The sequence below is a fragment of the Heptranchias perlo genome, chromosome 12 (assembly GCF_035084215.1).
Source record: "Heptranchias perlo isolate sHepPer1 chromosome 12, sHepPer1.hap1, whole genome shotgun sequence".
NCBI classification, from domain to species: domain Eukaryota; kingdom Metazoa; phylum Chordata; class Chondrichthyes; order Hexanchiformes; family Hexanchidae; genus Heptranchias; species Heptranchias perlo.
In genome coordinates this window covers 17,716,745-17,736,802 of record NC_090336.1, presented here as the reverse complement: position 1 = coordinate 17,736,802, position 20,058 = coordinate 17,716,745, and the positions used below count along the sequence as shown (strand labels likewise).

The following is a 20,058-nucleotide window of genomic DNA, read 5'->3' as shown; positions in this document are numbered from 1 at the left end:
TGAGGCACCAGTTTTGATTGGCAGCTTGATGAGCCAGTCCTCAACAGGGAGCTGGGGGCGGGTCAGCTTTGTTGCCCATGTCTGAGGAAAACACAGTCTGCAGCATCTTTGAATTTGAAATAGTCACAAGCAGAGAACTTTTTTTCCTGAAGTTAGTGCCAGTCATTTCGACGAATACTGACTTGTAAGATGAAGCTAGGCCAATGTCAAGGGTTAAGTTTGTGTAATTTATTATTTTTGATGTTACAAGGAGCGATATGAAATGGATTGAATTTCACTGAAAACTGCATTCTGTTCGGTCACGTGTTGTATGTAAAATAAACCAGTTTGTCTGCGGCTCAACTTGTCTCACTAGACTGCTTATCTATCTGTACATGCAAGGTCACTGAATCTAGTAAATACAACAAGGGGTCTTATTATTATCATCCCAGAGTCAAGCTATCGTTTTTTAATTACAGTACTTCTTAGGAAGTTTATTGACCATCCCTCATTGCCCTGAGAAGGTGGTGGTGGGCCTTCTCCTTGAACTGCTGCAGCCCTTATGGTGATGGGGCTCCCACAATGGCGTTAGGTAGGGAAATCCAGGGTTCTGAACCAATGATGATGAAAGAACGGTTCAAGTCAGGATGGTGTGTAACTTGGGAGGGGAAATCATAGGTAGAGATGTTTCCACTGACAAGATATTGGGCCCGATATTAGGAGGGAGGCGGGTTGGCAGCGGGGGGTCGCGCCCAGTGAAATCGGGGTGCTCCACACACGATCGCAGCCTAATTGAATGTACTTACACGTGCTTCTTGGTTTCCTGTTCCAGACCTGCGCAGCGGGCGCACTGCGCACCCGCATCACAGGCTGTCAGCAGGAGGAGCCCTATTTAAAGGGGCAGTCCTCCAATGCTCCTCCTGCAGCAAAGAACCAAAATAATAGAATGGAGCAAGGCCAGAGGCAAGGCTGCTCCAAGGTTCTCGGACTCCTCACTCCAGGTGCTGCTCGATGGGGTGAGGAGGAGGAGGGAAACGTTTTTCCCATCTGATGGAAGGAGGTGGCCTCTCTCTGCCACCAAGAAGGCCAGGTTCGAGGTAGCAGAGGAGGTCAGCAGCAGCAGCAATGTCGGCCGAACCTGGGTCCAGTGCAGGAAGCACTTTAATGACCCAAACATGTCAGCCAAAGTGAGTATACTTACGCATTCTCCCACACTCCGTCTTCCACATCACCTCCACCACCACACAACTCCTCTGCACTGTCACCACAACGCTCTCGCATCGCTCCTCACATCCACTCAACCATCATCCTCACCTTTCCTGCACTTACTCATCACCCCAGTTCCCATTCGAACACTACCACGCAACCCAATCCTCATACAATCTCATGGCGATGTCTCACACGCACCCTCCCATGCATCTCCCTCACGGTCACCCCCACCCACACCAATGCATGCAGCGGGTCACTATGCAACCATCACTTGATAGGAGAAGGGATGCCAGAATGCCCGGGAGTGGGCAAGGACCGGAGGGGGCCCGCCACACCAGGTGGTCCTAACGGACGCGGAGCAGCAGGCATTGGAAATAAGCCGGACGCTGGAGTGCCTGTCCGTGGCGGATGCCAAGACTGGGAGTGCACAAACGGCTGGTGACAGAAATCTAACACTCAGCACTCATGATAGCGAATGATCTTAACATCACATGGCATCTGCAGCACCTCAACATCTATCCACATGCTTAATATTGCTTTCTGTTCTCTTGCAGGGCCATCTGTGACGCCGTGACTGTGGAGGGCGATTCCTCAGAGGACCTGTCAGCCTCTGAGGGGGCATCATCACATCTGAGCCAGCCAACCACCAGCGCAGATACACACACTTTGGTGGGTCCCCGTCCTCAGTTAGTTGCGCTTGCACATGGTGAGCCACCACGCACATGTGAGCGCGAGCAGACCCTGGCAGGGGCAGCTGTGGAGAGTCCGCGTTGTTGGGAGCATTCTTCTCCAGGCTCTGCTCAGCTGGACCCAGATGCTGAACCCTGGGGGCCAGCCATGAAAAGGAGAGTCATCGAGGGCCAGCAGCACATTGCCGAGGTACTGGAACAGTTGCCACGCGCAGAGGATGGAGGAGTCCAACTCCTGCATGAGTGGAATATTGTCACAGGGACGTGAAGGCATCTCTGAGATAGTGTCGCGGGTAGGTGCAGGAATGTCTGCGATGGAGGGAAGGCTAGCCTCCATCGAGCTTCAAGCACGGTTCAACAATGAGTCCATTTGGGCCCTGACAACGGCCGTTCGGATTCAGGGTGAGCAAAATTCTGCCGCCTTAAACAGGCTAACAGACACCTTACAACTGGCCTTCCAAGTTCTCCAAACTGACGTCCAGCAGGGTGGAAGGAGTGATGTGGGCCTGGGCCACGAGAGGGATGATGGTGAAAGGGGACATGGAAGTGGGGACGCCACTCAAAGCGCTCCCACGTCTCACCCGTTGCCCCCTCTCAACCAGTACCCGCAATGCTGCCTCCTCTCCAGGTGGCCGAGTCTGCCCCTGCACAGGTACAGGTGGAGCAGTCTTTGGAGGGGCCCTCACGGGCACCGAAACCCAGAGGGTGTCCGCGCAAAGCATCTCATCAGTCTGGGCGTGGACAAGAGCAACCTGCCACTACCTCTGCTGAAGCCACAGGGGTAGCACCACGTAGGGGTTCCCGTAATGTAAGGCGAAGGTTTTGTGAGCACAAAGGGGATCCACAAGGGTGTATGACAAAATGTCATGTTTTTGATTTACTTTCTTTTGTTTTGCAAAGCACATTAAAATTTGTTATCACCACTACTGCCGTGTCTTTGCAAATCTTGTCTGGTTTGTGCAATAATTCCCTTTCCTGAGGATCACTATGAAGACCCACACCTGATGCCACCCATTGTGTCACTGCAGAGTGGGTGCAGGTGTATTTGCAGGGCTCTTTTGTGCAGACGGCTGAAAGACGCCGGCGATGTCCCCGGTGGCACCCTGGAAGGATGCGGAGGAGAAGTTGTTGAGGGCAGTGGTGACTTTGACAGCAACAGGTAAGAAGATGGTGCTCGGGCCAGCCGGGAGCAGCTCGGCATGAAGGAGGCTGCAGATGTCCACGACTACATGTCGAGTGACTCTGAGCCTCCGTGTGCACTGCTGCTCAGAGAGGTCCAGGAGGCTGAGCCTCGGTCTGTGGACCCTGTGGCGAGGGTAGTGCCCTCTGCGACGCATCTCTCTCTGCGGTTGCCCTCCCTCCTGCTGTACAGGTGGATGTGTCACAGCACTGTGTTGTGGAGCTCCACGTGTCAGAGGTGGACGGCGTGGCCGGCGAGGCTGGTGATGCTGTTCGCCCTCCGAGGAGGTCATGACTGCAGCTATGGTGGCCCCCATCCGGAAGATGTATATCTGAGGGGGTCCGCAAGGTAGGTACATGTCTCTGGACCCCGGGGTAAGTGTGCAAGTTTGTGAATTTTATTGTTAGGAGGAGGGTGGTGGAGGCCAAACTTTGTCCAAAGTTTTGTCCACAGAGTGGCCTCCTGCAATGAGTGAGGGTCCCCACCCCCCGCCACTGTCAAATGGACCTTTGAAGCTCCCACTGGCTGGTGGCTGCAATACTTCTGTTTCAACTGGGAGTGTTTCCCCCAGTACGAGAAACACGCTCAGTTGAGATGAAAATCCCACCCCTCCTAAAATATCCTCCCAATCAGGTCTGCAAACGACCTGAAATATCTAATTAATTGATTTAATTGGGATCCCGCCGGCTTTAATTGCACCCGCTCGGCCATCCGAAAATCGACCCCATTGTGTCGTACTCCTGACTGTAGGGGACAAGAAGCCTGCCTGTGGTAGTGACTGGAGATGCTGAACCTGAGAGAATATTCAGAGCAGACCTGAAATGTGTAACGATTGGAAAGAAGCCATTATTTGGCCCACCATTAACTGGGTTGTGGAGGGAATGGGCTTGCCAAGGTAAATGGCCTTTTTCCATTTCACACTTTTTTTTCCTGGTTCTGATTTCTGCTTACATAGAATTTTTTAATTGATTAATTCTCGGGATATGGGCGCCACTAGCGAGGCTAGCATTTATTGCCCATCCCTCATTGCCTTTGAGAAGGTGGTGGTGCGCTTTATCCTTGAACTGCTGCAGTCCAAAGGGTGAAGGTACTCTCTCAATAATTGGGGTTATTTTCATTAAAACAGAGGAGATGATGGGGTGATTCAATAGAAGTGTTTAAAATTATGAAAGGATGGGACAGAGTAGATAGAAACAGATTGTTTCCAGTGAATGAGGAGTCTAGAATGAGGGAACAAAGATATAAGATTAAATGCAAGAGATTTAGAACAGAGCAGGATAAACCAGTTTTTTTACACAGAGGATTGTGAGGCTGTGGAATGCACAACCGGACTTGGTAATTGAAGCAGAGACCATGTTAACATTTAAGAATAGGTCAGGTAGATGCTTGAAGTAAAGGGGGATAAAGGGATATGAGCGGACACATGGGTTTAGGACTCCTGCTCACATGGAGGATAAGCACCAAAATGGACTGGTTGGGCTGAACAGTCCTTTTCCCTGTTTTAATTCTTTGTAATGGAGTAGTTGGAGCCAAACCAGATGACTCAACCACTAACTGAAGTCTATTTTAAAAGTACCAGGACTTTGGCCTAGTTTAAATTATAATTAAAAGTTTTTCATATAGATTACGATCTGCAACTGGATGGATCCTCGGTTCTGATGCAAATTGTAATTCCTAATCTCAGGTGTCACCTCATAGGGAACCAATTAATGGGAGTGGTGGTCCCCTCCAGTATCTGGTGGTAAGAGCTGCACTGGCAGAGGCTTGCTCCGTGTAATGCAGGGACACCTGATTGGGAAGGGGGGGCGGGGGGGGTGGCGGGGAGGGGAGAGATTACAAGCTAATTTGCCAAAAGAAAATGTAAAAATCCAGCAGGATGAGAGATTTGCTGAAATCCAGTTAACAAACTCTGACAACTTCAGGCCCATGGAGTGCTGAATAAATTCACGATAATCAACACAGAACTACTGAAGGGAGTCTGACCCCCACAGAGAATCTGAAAAGCTCTGCAAAAACATTTAACAGCCAACTCATTCTCCTTTTAAATTCAATCATGTTGCACAAAGCTTTGATGTTGAAATGATTCAAGGGACTCCTTCATAGTACCACAGCTAGTTAATAATTAAATCCTCTAGTTGAATCATTGCTGCTTCATATCAGATATAATTAATTAATTAGGATGCAATAACTTTATGAAACTCTGAACGGCATGCTCTAGCAAGCCATACTTTACAGTGGAATTTGTAATCATTATTGTTTTTTATAGAAACGACATGCAGCCATCAATTGTAATAGGTAGTAATGTGGTGACAAAATTAATGCAGTTAAACACTGGTTTCGAAGGGAAATAAACTAGTCCAAGGTACACTTGTGATTAACCTGAATTGATGATAACATATATCCTTGTCTAAGTAAAGAGAAATGTTGCACAGAGACACAATCGTGAAAGTGTCCTGGAGTGGTCGATCAGGTGAGTCTCCTTCCCAGTAGTGTGTAAGCCCTGACTAGCCACAAAGGAAAATAAAGCAAGTTATGGGCTGATAGGGACAGGAGGGTCCAGGAGATCAGCTCACCTACGTCGGGATGGGTGACGAAATAGTTCCCTGGAGCTCTCCTTCCAGATGGATTATTTAGTGGCCACGCATAGCACAGGCCATTCTGAGGCTTGCTATACACAATAGTGCAGTTAGGAATTAAAGGTAAATTTTAACCCCCGAAAACAGGTGGGTTGGGGGCGGGTGGGAGGTTAAAATAACAGCTTTTTGGAACGGGACCGCATTCCGGCTCCAACGCGCTCACTTCTGGGTTTAAGCCAGGTAGGTTTGTATGTCCGCGCACGACAGGCTCCTGGAAGTCCCGCCCCCACTTAAAACTGGCGGGCCGATACTTAAAAGGGCAATGTAGCTCATCGAAATACTTGAGATATTTAATATTTTGTGTATTGGAAAATTAAAATGAATTTAACCTTACCTGTTCAGGTTTCCCATCGTTTCCGATTCACGTCAGGTGAAAGCAGGCAGGAAGGGCCGGATCCATGAAGAGAGTACCTTTATTGCTTTGCTTGTGGGCCCGGAGGAGCAGGAGTGCTTCATCCAGGCATATCAAGCTCACCCACCAACAAGAACCCTGCGATTGGCTGAATTTTCCCCCCCCCACCCCTCGATGGTGAATCCCCCTCCCCCCATGGTGGACCCCCACCTACCACCTACTCTTCACCTGACCTCCAGTGACCTCCAGTCCCCAAGTCCCGTCCCATCCAATCTTCTTCCTGGCCCCACCCAATCTCCTTCCCGGCCCCTGATTCCTCACTCCCTCCCTCCCTCCGATCCCCGGCTGCGGCCACTGAAGGCCTTTCTGCCCGACAGTCAGCCAGCCTGTCAATCAGGCTGGCTGCTGGGCACGAAACTCGGAAGTAAAATTTATTGGTCTCATTAATGATCGCAACCTCACCAACCTTCTGGGTTTCACATCCGAAAAGCCTCTGGAACATAGTTCAATGTGAAGTCCAAGATCAAATACTTGCCTTTGAATAATTAAAATATTGGCAATGGAATGGAGAGGTGCAATTAGAAAGAAAGCCTTTAAGGCAAGATTAAAGGAAATGGTTTCCTCCTTTAGGAGAGCCTGATAGGTGTTTCGGGGGAGAAAAATTAACAGTAAGCCACACTCTGAGAATCTGCAAGCAAATGTTCTGACTCCAGAATTAGGTTCTGGTGTGTGAACCCAATAGGCAGCACCACTGGGGATTCTGTGTCTTGAATGTATTGAAAATGGTTAATGTGGTTTTGTGGACATGCTGGCACATTCATGAGCCCTGACTGATAAATGTTACTCGAAATGTAATTAGAAATTCCGTGAACAAATGAAACTATACATAATTTCTTTTTAAAAACTGTAATCTAGTGCTCAAAGTTTTGACCATCTTTCACTACTATTTCCACTGGCAGGAGGGTCCAGAAGCCCAATAGATTTAAGATAATTGGCAAAAGATCTAGAGGGGAAATTAGGAGTTTATTTTATACAGTGAGTTATTACGATCTGGAATGCACTGCCTGAAAGGGCAGTGGAAGCAGATTCAGTAGTAACTTTCAAAAGGGAATTGGATAAATACTTGAAATGGAAAGGTTTGCAGGGCTATGGGGAAAGAGCAGGGGAGTGGGACTAATTGGATAGTTCTTTCAGAGAGCTAGCACAGGCACAATGGGCCAAAAGGCCCCCTTATGTGCAGTACAATTCTATGACTACAGCTTTGTAACTTTAGATGCCTATTATTCTCTGTATCATATGATGTGCAGCTTGTTTCTGGCTAATCTGTTAGCAGAACACCCTTGGGGTTGTAGAACTACTCACATAATGCCATGGCCTAATGTTCACTGCTGCTGTTGTGTTTACTACCACTGTACATCAGTTACACCACCTCTAACAGGCTCAGAACTCATCCTCCAAGTGCTAAATAGAAAGTTCAGAGGTTCAGTGGTAAATGTAGCATCTGGTATATTGAGCCATACAGACCAAGAAGGCGCAAGGGCCAATTCCCAGACAGAGGTGACCTTGCTGATCTCGACTGGTGTGGTGATGACGCGTTGCATTTGGCTTCAGTGACCATAGTCTAGGGAAAGATAAAATGTGAACCAGGCTTCCCATTCTCAATTGCTAACCATTGGCTTCTGCTCAAAAGAGTGATTGTGGGGAAAGTGGGTGAGAGCAGGATTGGGCTCAGCCATGAGGACTCCCTTGATCTGTGACTCCCTCCTTCCATTCTCATGGGCATATAACCAGCTCACTGTCTTGACTGACGTGAAAAATGGCCTAAGAGAGTTGTATGCGGAAGTGTATCTCAGCGTGGAAGGGGAGAAAGGAATATGGAAATTATTACGGTACAAACAGAAGGGAGGAAAGGAATCTTCAGTGTACATTATAAAAAATGTAGAAAAGCACTGCTAATTCTTTAAGACAGTAATTAAATCTTACTGTCTGACAACTGAGAGTTTAATAATTGCACTGTAACTCATTGCCAGTCATCAATTATTCCTATTTTATAAAAGTTATGGCTTGTATATTGTAGTTAATTTAGGACCCTTATATGGTCTTTTCTATTGTAGTCCATGTTCCTTAGCAGCCAATTTATTGATGTTCTCCTGAAGAACGGACATTAATCTAATGGATAGATTACTCGATTTGTTCTTTTCAGGATCTTTTCCTTCCTGCTGTTGTGCTGTACAGAAAATGGAGGAAGCTTTCTTGTTTTAAGTGTGTTTGGTTACAGATCTCGTCAGTGAGAATGTTGTTGATTATTTTGAAAGTTGACTTAGAAAAGAAAACTCTTTACCAATAAGCTTTCAATCTGGGCCTGAATATATCAGACTGAGGTCAGAAAATAGTGATCAATTCAGATGTAATCTCAAACTGCTGAGTTAAGTGACTGAGGCTGTGTTTATTCAGAGTGTGAGCTTGCACTGTGTACTTGTATATATGTGTGTGTGCTTTAAAGGAATTATACCAAACAGAGGTTCAGGTTTTGGTATATTGTACAACCTCGCTCACGTAAGTCAGAAGATAGGCTGTGCTAGGAAGACAGGAGTATTATGTTTTGTAATGCACAAGGCATTATTATGCTGCTAAGGGAAAGCTGTGAAATTTTAAGGCACAGAGTCTAAATTATGTTAATCAATATTGGGTGAGGGTCATTCAGAGTTTAATTGCTATCCAAACTTCAGGTCAGAAGCCTGGATTTGTTTTTGTCTTTATTTTAAGTGTGATTGGTGAAGTCGAGAGGCTGCAGATATTCTGACTCCAGTAATCTCTTGCAGTGAAGAGTTTCTCTGTATGCCACACAGAACAGTCTTCATCTTTGTTTCTTTAATTTTTTTTAATGTGTGACAGAGAAATTTGATGAAGTGTGACAGGCAGAAATGTGCACTAGATGTGCTATTTTCATGTCAAAATATCTCAAAAGTGATTTACAAAATTAATTCAATATTTTTTTTCAGTGCAATACTATTGAGTGGAGAAATGTGGCAGCCATTCTGTGCAGCAACTTCCCCAAGCAGCTGTGAAATGAATGACCAGTTTTTCTGTTTTTCCACGTTTCTGCTTGAGGGAGCGTTGTTGGCCAGGATACTGGGAGACCTCCCTACTGTTCCTGAATAATGCCAAGGGATCTTTAAAGTCTACTGGAGCAAGAGATGAGGATCTTGATTTAACATCTCGTCTGAGGTACAGCACTCCCAACGGTGCAGCACTCCCTCAGCACCGCACTGGAGTGTGCGCCTCAATGTATACTGCGTTGTGGGCTTGGACCCGTAACCTTTTGACCCAAAGGCAAAAGTGCCAAACTGACACACATCTGATTCCATAAAATGTTCTGCTCTTTCACCCAATTCTGCCTCATGATGTTGCTGGTGCAGATTACACTGTCACAGCATGGCATTGACATCTAGTGGTAAAGAAAAGTCACAACGTCAAAATTAAACTGATGTTTCTGGCTCGCTACCAATAATCCTTTTTTAATCTTTCATCATGACTCTGTTCTGCTGTGTGACTGACTCAAATCCTTGGTTAGGTTTTGTGTGATTTTACAGCTGTTGATGCAACAGAAGCCAGCACATAGGAACAGGAGTAGGCCATTTAACCCTTGAGCCTGTTCTGCCATTCGGTGAGATCGTGGCTGGTCTGAGACCTAGTCCGCTTAACATTGAGACTGCTCAATGCTAAATCCATTGCATGATATGCCACTGGACCATATGGGATACGAAGGTAGCAAGTTTGATTCCTTGGCCTGTGCTAAGTTAGCTGAACTCAGTTGGGCTGGCAGTGGGAGTGCGTTCCACTGGATGTGTCCAAGTATGGCCGTTGAGGACAGGATTGGACCCAGCTGTGATGCCCTTGTGGTTGGAAGGTCTGGCAATGCTCATTGCCTAGCTTGCATATATAAAGTGGACAATTGTGTGAGGGAGAAGAGGTCTTCAGTACCTACAGCGAGAGTCACCTCTTTGAGAGAGAAGGTTGGGGTTGGAGGGGGGGGAGGTTGCAAGGAAGATATATCTTGAGTTTTTGTACTTGTCGAGTTGAGGCACATCAGTGTGTGGAAATATGCACATCACATTTCTACTGCCGGTTAATGTTAAGCTTGTAGTTATTTTTTAAAAAGTATAATGGTCGTAAGTGTGTTGTCGTTCTGCGTGCACTTCAGGGATTCAGAGGACTCACTAAAAGTAAGCAGTACATCTCCAATAGTTTTCTGGGTTATCTGAACCTTGACAGTATAAGTCTTTCATATAACTCCCAGTCACCATTTTTTCTTTCCAATAGTTCAATAATTCGAATCATTTTTCCTTACTATTGTTCTTGCGGACTATTCATTGGCTGTGATAATGACTTGCTTTTACTTAGCACTTTTAATGTAGAAAAATGCAGCAATGCACTTCACAGAGGCACAAGGGAAAAAATGGGCACAAAGCCAAAGAAGATATGGGAGGGTGGGGTGATCTAAAGCTTGGTCAAAGAGAAGGGTTTTAAAGAAGGAGAGGGAGATGGCGAGGCTGAGTGGTTAGGAAGGGAATTCCAGGACATGGGACCTCGATTGCTGAAGGCACGGCTGCCAATAGTGGAGTGAAGGGGATGCACATGAGGCCAGAGAAACAAAGGGTTTGAGGGCTTGTTTCGCTGGAGGAGGTTACAGAGATGAGGAAGGGGCAAGGCTATGGGGAGATGACCATTTTAAATTTGAAGCACTGGAGGTCTAGGTGCCACTGTAGGTCAGTGAGGGCATTTGTATGGATGAACAAGATTGGTGCGGGATAGGGTACAGGAAGCAGAGTTTTGAATATAAATTACACATTCTTTTCTGGATACATTTTAAAAATTAAAAATTTTGAAATAGGGGAGCACTATTGCATAATTCAGCCTGTCGTACCTTTTTTCGGATTAGTTGGAGTAACCAAATCCATTTGTAAGCTATGAAAGTGGATAGTCCTTTTCTCCCAGGTTCAGGAATGCTTTTAAGGGTCCTTGTCCTGTATTGTAACTCATTTCAATGTGGTTGATTCTCCTACTGTTGATTTGTGAAGTGCTGGACAACTTTATTATTTCTAACCCTCACCGTGGGACTGTTATTTGCTTTGTTACAGAGACTGCAGAATGAGATACCCCTGACCCCAGAGCAATTGGAAGCTGTCTTTGACAGCCTGGACCAGGATAACAATGGCTATTTAACACCAGTAGAATTCAGCATGGGTCTTGGTATGTACCAGAAACCCTGTATAAATTGTGAAGATGCTATTATGATTGAAACTAGCCATGACTTTTCTTCAAGATATTCAGAGATGGAAAGACTGGATTCTAGGTCCCTATCGTTCACCTGACGAAGGAGGTAGCCTCCGAAAGCTTGTGAATTTAAAATAAAATTGCTGGACTATAACTTGGTGTTGTAAAATTGTTTACAATTCCTAAATAAAAAGGGTTAATAAACCCAATCACTATAAAACACACTGCTAGCTTCTGGCCACACTTTGCAGGAGTCAATGACAAAGGGTCATTGATTTAACATGATCACTTAAGAGGATGAGGAGAGAGGTTAGAAGAAATTTCATTACATGGAATTCTTTGCCACCGAGAGTGGCTGAGATAGATGCCACTCGTTCCTTTAAGGGAAAATTGGGTAAATATTTGAAGCAGATAAAGTTACAAGACTATGAAGAGTGATCAGGGAAGTGGGATTAGTTTTAGATTGCTTTAGCGAAGAGCCAATGCACACGATGGACTTCTTCTGTGCTGTAATTGTCTATGCTTCTATTTCACCCTAAATTTTTAAAAGGCCTCCTCCAGAGAGCTCAGGAGTTCAACATTTTCTTAATATTTGAAATGCAGGCCTACACTGAAAATGTGGGATGAGTAATAAAATCTATATAATACTGGGACACATGCAGGAGTAGTTACATACTCCAACATTCGTATTACTATAATAAATTATTATAATGAAATTCATTAAATTTAAAAAAACAGAATTAGATGAATAGAATAGCAGCCATCTGTACCTTTTTGTCTCTTCTGTACAAAGGGCAGGCCCACTCTCCAGTCCAAGTGAAAACAAAGGTAGTATGGGCAGAACTGCTTAGTTACATATCAATTCTTCTTCTAATTGGAAGTATCCTTTCAACTCCCACACGGTTATAATTAAAGGTCCTGTGTCGAAATTGCAGGCATATTTTGAAAAGAGCATGTTGCGTAAAGGTGGCCTCACTGTTGATGGAAACCATTGGCAACACCGGCAGCTCTGAATTAATCCTGATTTCCTTTTATCCCCCCAATGCCACTCAGAATGGATTCGACGCTAATTAGTCGTGAAATTAGTGTGCGCGTTCAACTTTCATTAGCCCTCTGCAGAAGTTGGAGTGGGCTGTTGTCGGCTGTAATCATTTCATCTCATGTCATGGAGAGGAAATAAAACATAAGGCGAAACAAGTAAAGAAGCCCATGACGCATTCGGATCATTAGGGAACGAATTTACCAAGGTTTGGTTTTGTGCTGGTCTCCCACAATGCTCTGCTGAAAGTTTGATGAAAAACCTAGTGTAGCTAATTAGTAGAAAAGATTAGGCTGCTGTCAAGACAACAACTACTCAATGATTAAATATAACTAGTGGTATAATTAAAAATTACTGATGGACTTATTACTTCTGCAGGCTTACATGGTGTAGCTTTCAGCAATTACAGCCTCACTACCTGACTTGTTCCTTGCTGAAAGCTGTTCATTTTATATACTGTGGCTGCCCAAACAGAGGGTAATATGTTTAATCTGACTTGCGCCAACAATAATCTACCATTTGTGCTGGAGGGCCCATGCTACAGTAATGGTGAAGGTTGAATAATAAAACCATTGGCCTAGATCGCCAACTCTTGTTGCTAGGCATCTACTGATGAGACTTCAAGGTAGCAATTGTGCTGTAATTGTCTATAAAGGTTGAAGTTATCATGCAGATTGCTTATTTATACATGGTGTACTATTGTCTTTCCAACAATATGATTCATTTTGAAAATTAAAATTTTTGGAAATGTGCAGATAAAATTCTACATGTCTGTTTTAAAAAAAAAATTTTTGACAGAAAATCGATTTTGGAAAAGGTAACTTTTTAAACAAAAACATCTTGGAAGAATGTCATATGTTTTGCATAGCTGCTAGTTATGGGGGAAAAAAAACTAGTACATTGAGAGAAACAGGGCTGGAACAATGATTTCAGAATGGGGTTCAAACTGGCCGCTTCATCAGTAAGACCTATCAGGGCAACTCAAGTTATTCAATTTTCTAAGATCGTTGTCTACTTTTACTACTTGCTACCAGTTACATGCTTCTGAATTTTACTAGAAAGTGACAAAATACAAGCTCTTTTTACAGGTGTACAGAATTTCCCTCCCTCTCCCCCCCAATCTTAAGAATCTTAGTAATCTTAAAATGTTCCCGCCCTTCTCTCCTTGATTTCTCTGTGACAAGGCCATGCTTCAACAGGTGCGGCAGGCAACTTAGTCTGAGGGGTTCCTACCATGATTTCTCTCCAATCGCCTTCTCGGAGATGTAGGAGAGTGGCTAGAGGTGACTGCCTTCTCATTTATTTATTTTATTTTCTCCATGAATTCCTGCGGTAGAAGCACCTAGACTTCGCTGAGTGCCTCTGACAATGGTTGAGATTGAAGCTTCGTGTGGAATGTGTACCTTAGCATTTTAGCACATCACCTCGGAGCACTGCCAAGGCTGCTCTCCTACCTCTATACTCTTAACTTGGTCCTTGCTCTTTCTCTTTAGTATACCTGTTCCAATATATGCAATTCCACCACTTGTTTAAATCTGAGCAGTAGGAGTTGGAGGGCCTTGGCTTTTTTTTTTTGATCCATTGGTGAGTAGCTTGTAAGATTGTCTCTTGAAATTCCAGGGCAATTCATAGGCATTGAGGTATTGCCAGCAACGGAGAGGCTAGAAAGCTCCAAGCACGAGGAAACATTTGAATCCGGCTGGTCTGACGATCTGGATATCGTAGATGATGAGGAAGAGAAGCTATTTTGTTTCATGATGCAGCACCTCGGTGCTTCACGGATCTTTGAGGAGTAAGTACCTTACAATATATTTGGATTTTCAAAAGGCCTTCGATAAGGTAGACTCATGACTAAGGTCAGAGCATGTAGAGTCAGGGGACTACCTCAAAGGTAGTAATCTCCGGATTACTCCCAGTGCCAGGCGCTAGTGAATATAGAAATAGGAGGATAGAGCAGATGAATGCGTGGCTGGAGAGATGGTGTAGGAGGGAGAGCTTTAGGTTCCTGGGGCATTGGGACCGGTTCTGGGGAAGGTGGGACCTGTACAAGCCATGGGTTGCACCTCAACAGGGCTGGGACGAATATCCTTGTGGGGAGGTTTGCTAGTGCTGTTGGGGAGGGTTTAAACTAGCTTGGCAGGAGGATGGGAACCTGAGTGTAGATTCAGATGGGACAGAATCAGAACTGGAGTTAGAAGGCAGAAAATTAGTACGTGACTTAGGAAGGCAGAGGAAACAAAGGTTAGAAAATAAACAGCAAGGGTGTTTGGCAGTGCTTAATGGTATATACCTCAATGCAAGGAGTATAGTGAATAAGACAGATGAGTTGAGGGCACAGATAGGCATGTGGCAGTATGATATCTTAGCTATTACAGAAACATAGCTTAAACAGGGGCAGGAATAGCAGCTCAATGTTCCTGGTTACAGGGTTTTCAGACGAGATAGAGATGGGGATAAAAAAGGAAGGGGTTGGCAATTTTGGTTAAAGAAACAATTACAGCTGTGAGGATGGATGATATGTTAGAAGGATCATCAAATGCGGCCATATGGGTTGAGCTAAGGAACAAAAAAGGGGCAGTCACACTACTGGGAGTGTACTATAGACACCCAAACAGTCAGAGGGAGATAGAAGAGCAAATATGTAGGCAAATTTCTGAGAAGTACAAAAATATTAGGGCAGTAATAGTAGGGGATTTCAACTACCCTAATACTAACTGGGACACAAACAATGTGAAGGATATAGAGGGCGCAGAATTCTTAAATTGCATTCAGGAGAATTTTTTTAGCCAGTATGTAGCAAGCCCAACAAGAGAAGGGGCAATTCTGGATTAAGTTTTAGGAAATGAAGTTGGGCAGGTGGAAGGAGTATAAGTGGGAGAGCAGTTTGGTGGTAATGATCATAATTAAGTTGGTTCTAGCATAGTTATGGAACAGGACAAAGATAGAACAAGAGTTAACATTCTCAATTGGGGAAAGGCCAAGTTTACTACGCTAAGAAGTGATTTAGCAAAAGTGGACTGGAAACAGCTACTTCAAGGCAAATCAATATCAGAGCAGTGGGAGGGATTCAAGGGGAAGATTCAAGGGGTGCAGAGTAAACATGTTCCCACAAAGAAAAAGGGTGGGACTCCAAATCTAGAGCCCCCAGGATATCAAGGAGCATACAGGGTAGATAAGGCAGAAAAGGAACATAAGAACATAAGAAATAGGAGCAGGAGTAGGCCAATCGGCCCCTCGAGCCTGCTCCGCCATTCAATAAGATCATGGCTGATCTGATCCTAACCTCAAATCTAAATTCATGTCCAATTTCCTGCCTGCTCCCCGTAACCCCTAATTCCATTTACTTCTAGAAAGGAAAGCTTATGTCAGACACCAAGGGGTCAATTTTAGGGTGGCTGAGTGGGTGCGTACATGGCGGGGGGGGGGGGGGGGGGGTTCCGAAAATTGGGGATTCCCGGGACGGGTCCGGAGCCTGGCTCCAACCCGCCCACTTCCAGGTTCCCCAATGACGCGCTTAGATGCGCGCGTAGCCCCCGCATGCGGAACTCCCACTGGCAATTAAAGCTGGCGGGATCCCAATTAAACCAATTATTTTGATACTTCAGGTCGTTAGCAGACCTGATTGGGAGGATATTTTAGGAGGGGTGGGATTTTCATCCAAACTGAGCGTGTTTCCCGTACTGGGGGAAACACTCCCAGTTGAAACAGAGGTGTTGCAGCCACCAGCCAGTGGGAGCTGCAAAGGTCCATTTGACAGGTGGTGGGGGGAGACCCTCCCTCATTGCAGGAGGCCACTCTGTCACTTTGGACAAAGATTGGCCTCCACCACCCTCCCCCTAACACTAAGGGCGTCATTTTAGCACCCGCTATCGGGTGCGTTCCTGGCGGGGCGGCTCCGAAAATCGGAGAATTCCGGAGTTGGTCGGGAGCCCGACTCCAACCCGCACACTTCCGGGTTCCCCACTGACGCGCCGGCGTGCGCGCGCAGCCCCCGCTGGTGGGAATCCCGCAGGCAATTAAAGCCAGCGGGATGCCACTTGAAGCTATTTATTTTGCCTGTTCAGGTCATTAACTGACCTGATTAAGGGATTATGTGAGGAGGGGTGGGATTTTAGAGCAAACTGGGACTGTTTCCCATACTGAGGGAAACACTCGCAGTTCAAATGGACCTGTTGCATCTGTCAGCCTGTGGCTGCTGCAAAGGTCCATTTGACAGGTGGGGGGGGGGGGGAGACCCTCACTCACTGCAGGAGGCCACTCTGTCACTTGGGACAAAGTTTGGCCTCCACCACCCTCCTCCTGACAATCAGAGTCACCAACTTGCACACTTACCCCGGGGTCCAGAGACATGTACCTACCTTGCGGACCCCCTCAAAAGTACATCTTCCGGATGGGGGCCGCCGTAGCTGCAGTCATGACCTCCTCGGAGGGCGAACAGCATCACCAGCCTCGCCATCCACGCCGTCCACCTCTGACACGTGGAGCTCCACAACAGAGTGCTGTGACACATCCACCTGTACAGCAGGAGGGAGGGCTACCGCAGAGAGAGATGTGTCGCAGAGGGCACTACCCTCGCCACAGGGTCCACAGACCGAGGCTCAGCTTCCTGGACCTCTCTGAGAAGCAGTGCACACGGAGGCTCAGAGTCATTCGACATGTAGTCGTGGACACCTGCAGCCTCCTTCATGCCGAGCTGCTCCCGGCTGGCCCGAGCACCATCTTCTTACCTGTCGCTGTCAAAGTCACCACTGCCCTCAACAACTTCTACTCCGCATCCTTGCAGGGTGCTACCGGGGACATCGCCGACGTCTCTCAGCCGTCTGCACAAAAGAGCCCTGCAAATACACCTACACCCACTCTGCAGTGACACAATGGGTGGCATCCATTGTGGGTCTTCATAGTGATCCTCAGGAGAGGGCATTATTGCACAGACCAGACAAGATTCGCGAAGACATGGCAGTAGTGGTGACAATATAATACGTGATGTGAGTTGGTCAGAAATTCAATATAAGTAACAACCATGACAAACCCTCAAACACCCTTGTGCATCCCCTTCATGCTCACGACACGTTTGCCTTACGCTGCCTACTGCACATTTGTGATGCATGCCCTGTGGCTGCAGCACAGGTAGTGGCAGGTTGAGTGAGGCTGACTGTGAAAGAGATGCACGAGAGGGTGAGTATGAGATAGAGCCATGAGATTGTATGAGGATTGGGTTGAGTGGTAGTGGTGGGATGAGTACTGGCGAGGTGAGTAAGTGCAGGTAAGATGAGGATGAGGTTTGAGTGGGTATGAGGGATGATGCGACAGAGTAGTGTTGGCAGTGCAGAAGGAGATGTGGGGTGGGGGCGGTGATGTGGCAGATGGAGTGTAGGGGAAAGAGTAAGTGTACTCACTTCGGCTGACCTACTGAGGTCATTGGAGCGCCTCCTGCACTGTATGCAGGTGGGCGATATGTTGGTGGTGCTGGTGACCTCCTCTGCCACCTCAAACCAGGCCTTCGTGGTGGCAGAGGCAGGCCGCTTCCTCCCGCCCGCCGGGGGGACGGTCTCTGTCCTCCCCCTCCTCCTCACCCCATATATTGATACCTGGAGTGAGGCATCATTAAACTGGGAGCAGCCTTCCCCCTGGGCTGCTCCATGCTGTAATTTTTTCTGTTTGTTGCAGCTCCACAACAGAGTGCTGTGACACATCCACCTGCACAGCAGGAGGGAGGGCAACCGCAGAGAGAGATGCGTCGCAGAGGGCACTACCCTCGCCACAGGTTCCATAGACCGAGGCTCAGCTTCCTGGACCTCTCTGAGCAGCAGTGCACACGGAGGCTCAGAGTCACTCGACATGTAGTCGTGGACATCTGCAGCCTCCTTCATGCCGAGCTGCTCCCGGCTGGCCCGAGCACCATCTTCTTACCTGTCACTCTCAAAGTCACCACTGCCCTCAACAACTTCTCCGGATCCTTCCAGGGTGTCACTGGGGACATCGCCGACGTCTTTCAGCCGTCTGCACAAAAGAGCCCTGCATAAACACCTACACCCACTCTGCAGTGACACAATGGGTGGCATCAGGTGTGGGTCTTCATGGTGATCTTCAGGAAAGGGAATTATTGCACAAACCAGACAACATTTGCAAAGATGTGGCAGTAGTGGTGATAACAAATTTTAATGTGCTTTGCAAAACAAACGAAAGTAAATCAAAAACATGACATTCTGTCGTACATCCTTGTGCATCCCCTTTGTGCTCACAAAACCTTCGCCTTACGTTTACGGGAACCCCTACGTGGTGCTACCCCTGTGGCTTCAGCAGAGGTAGTGGCAGGTTGCTCTTGTCCACGCCCAGACTGATGAGATGCTTTGCTTGGACGCTCTTTGGGTTTTGGTGCCCATGAGGGCCCCTCCAAAGACTGCTCCACCTGCACCTGTGCAGGGGCAGACTCGGCCACCTGGAGAGGAGGCAGCATTGCGGGTACTGGTTGAGAGGGGGCAACGGGTGAGACGTGGGAGCGCTTTGAGTGGTGTCCCCACTTCCATGTCCCCTTTCACCATCATCCTGCTCCTGGCCCAGGCCCACATCACTCCTTCCACCCTGCTGGACGACAGTTTGGAGGACTTGAGTGAAGCCTTGGAAGGCCAGTTGTAATGTATCTGTCAGCCGGTTTAAGGCGGCAGAATGTTGCTCACCCTGAATCTGAATGGCCATTGTCAGGACCTGAATGGACTGATTGTTGAGCCGTGCTTGAAGCTCGATGGAGGCTAGCCTTTCCTCCATCGCAGACATTCCTGCACCTACCCGCGACACTATCTCAGAGATGCCTTCACGTCCCTGTGACAGTATTCCACTCATCCAGGATTTGGACTCCTTGCGCGTGGCAACTGTTCCGGTACCTCGGCAATGTGCTGCTGGCTCGCGATGACTCTCCTTTTCATGGCTGGCCTGCAGGGTTCAGCATCTGTGTCCAGCTGAGCAGAGCTGGGAGAAGAGTGCTCCCACTGACGCGGACTCTCCACGGCTGCCCCTGCCACCAGGGTCTGCTTGTGCTCACATGTGCGTGGTGACTCACCATGTGCAAGCCCAACTAACTGAGGACAGGGACCCACCGAGGTGTGTGTATCTGCGCTGGTGGATGGCTGGCTCAGATGTGACGATGCACCCTCAGAGGCCGGCAGGTCCTCTGAGGAATCGCCCTCCACAGTCACGGCGCTCGCAGATGGCTCTGCAAGAGAACAGAAAGCAATATGTGGACAGATGTTGAGGTGCTGCAGATGCCAAATGATGTTAAGATCATTCGCTATTATGAGTGCTGAGTATTAGATTTCTGTCACCAGCCGCTTGTGCACTCCCAGTCTCGGCATCCACCATGGACAGGCACTCCAGCGTCCGGCTTATTTCCAATGCCTGCTGCTCCGTGTCTGTTAAGACCACCTGGTGTGGCGGGCCCACTCCGGTCCTTGCCCTCTCCCGGGATGCATTCTGGCATCTCTTCTCCTATCAAGGCAAAACACAGAGAGGCATGATTGAGTAATGGTTGCATAGTGACACTGCATGCATTGTGTGGGTGGGGGTGACCATGAGGGAGATACATGGGAGGGTGCGTGTGAGACATCGCCATGAGATTGTATGAGGATTGGGTTGCGTGGTAGTGTTCGAATGGGAACTGGGGCGATGAGTAAGTGCAGGCAAGGTGAGGATGATGGTTGAGT

The 20,058-nt window shown here is 47.2% G+C and overlaps 1 protein-coding gene across 1 annotated transcript in view; it reads left to right on the top strand.

The window, feature by feature from the left end:
• The window catches only part of cracr2b (calcium release activated channel regulator 2B), a 150,452-nt gene that overhangs the window by 62,974 nt on the left and 67,420 nt on the right, over positions 1 to 20,058 (top strand). The window contains exons 5-6 of the mRNA XM_067993713.1: positions 11,187 to 11,298; positions 13,982 to 14,153. Of these exons, the coding sequence (XP_067849814.1) occupies positions 11,187 to 11,298; positions 13,982 to 14,153 (284 nt within the window). The remainder of the gene's footprint in view (positions 1 to 11,186; positions 11,299 to 13,981; positions 14,154 to 20,058) is intronic.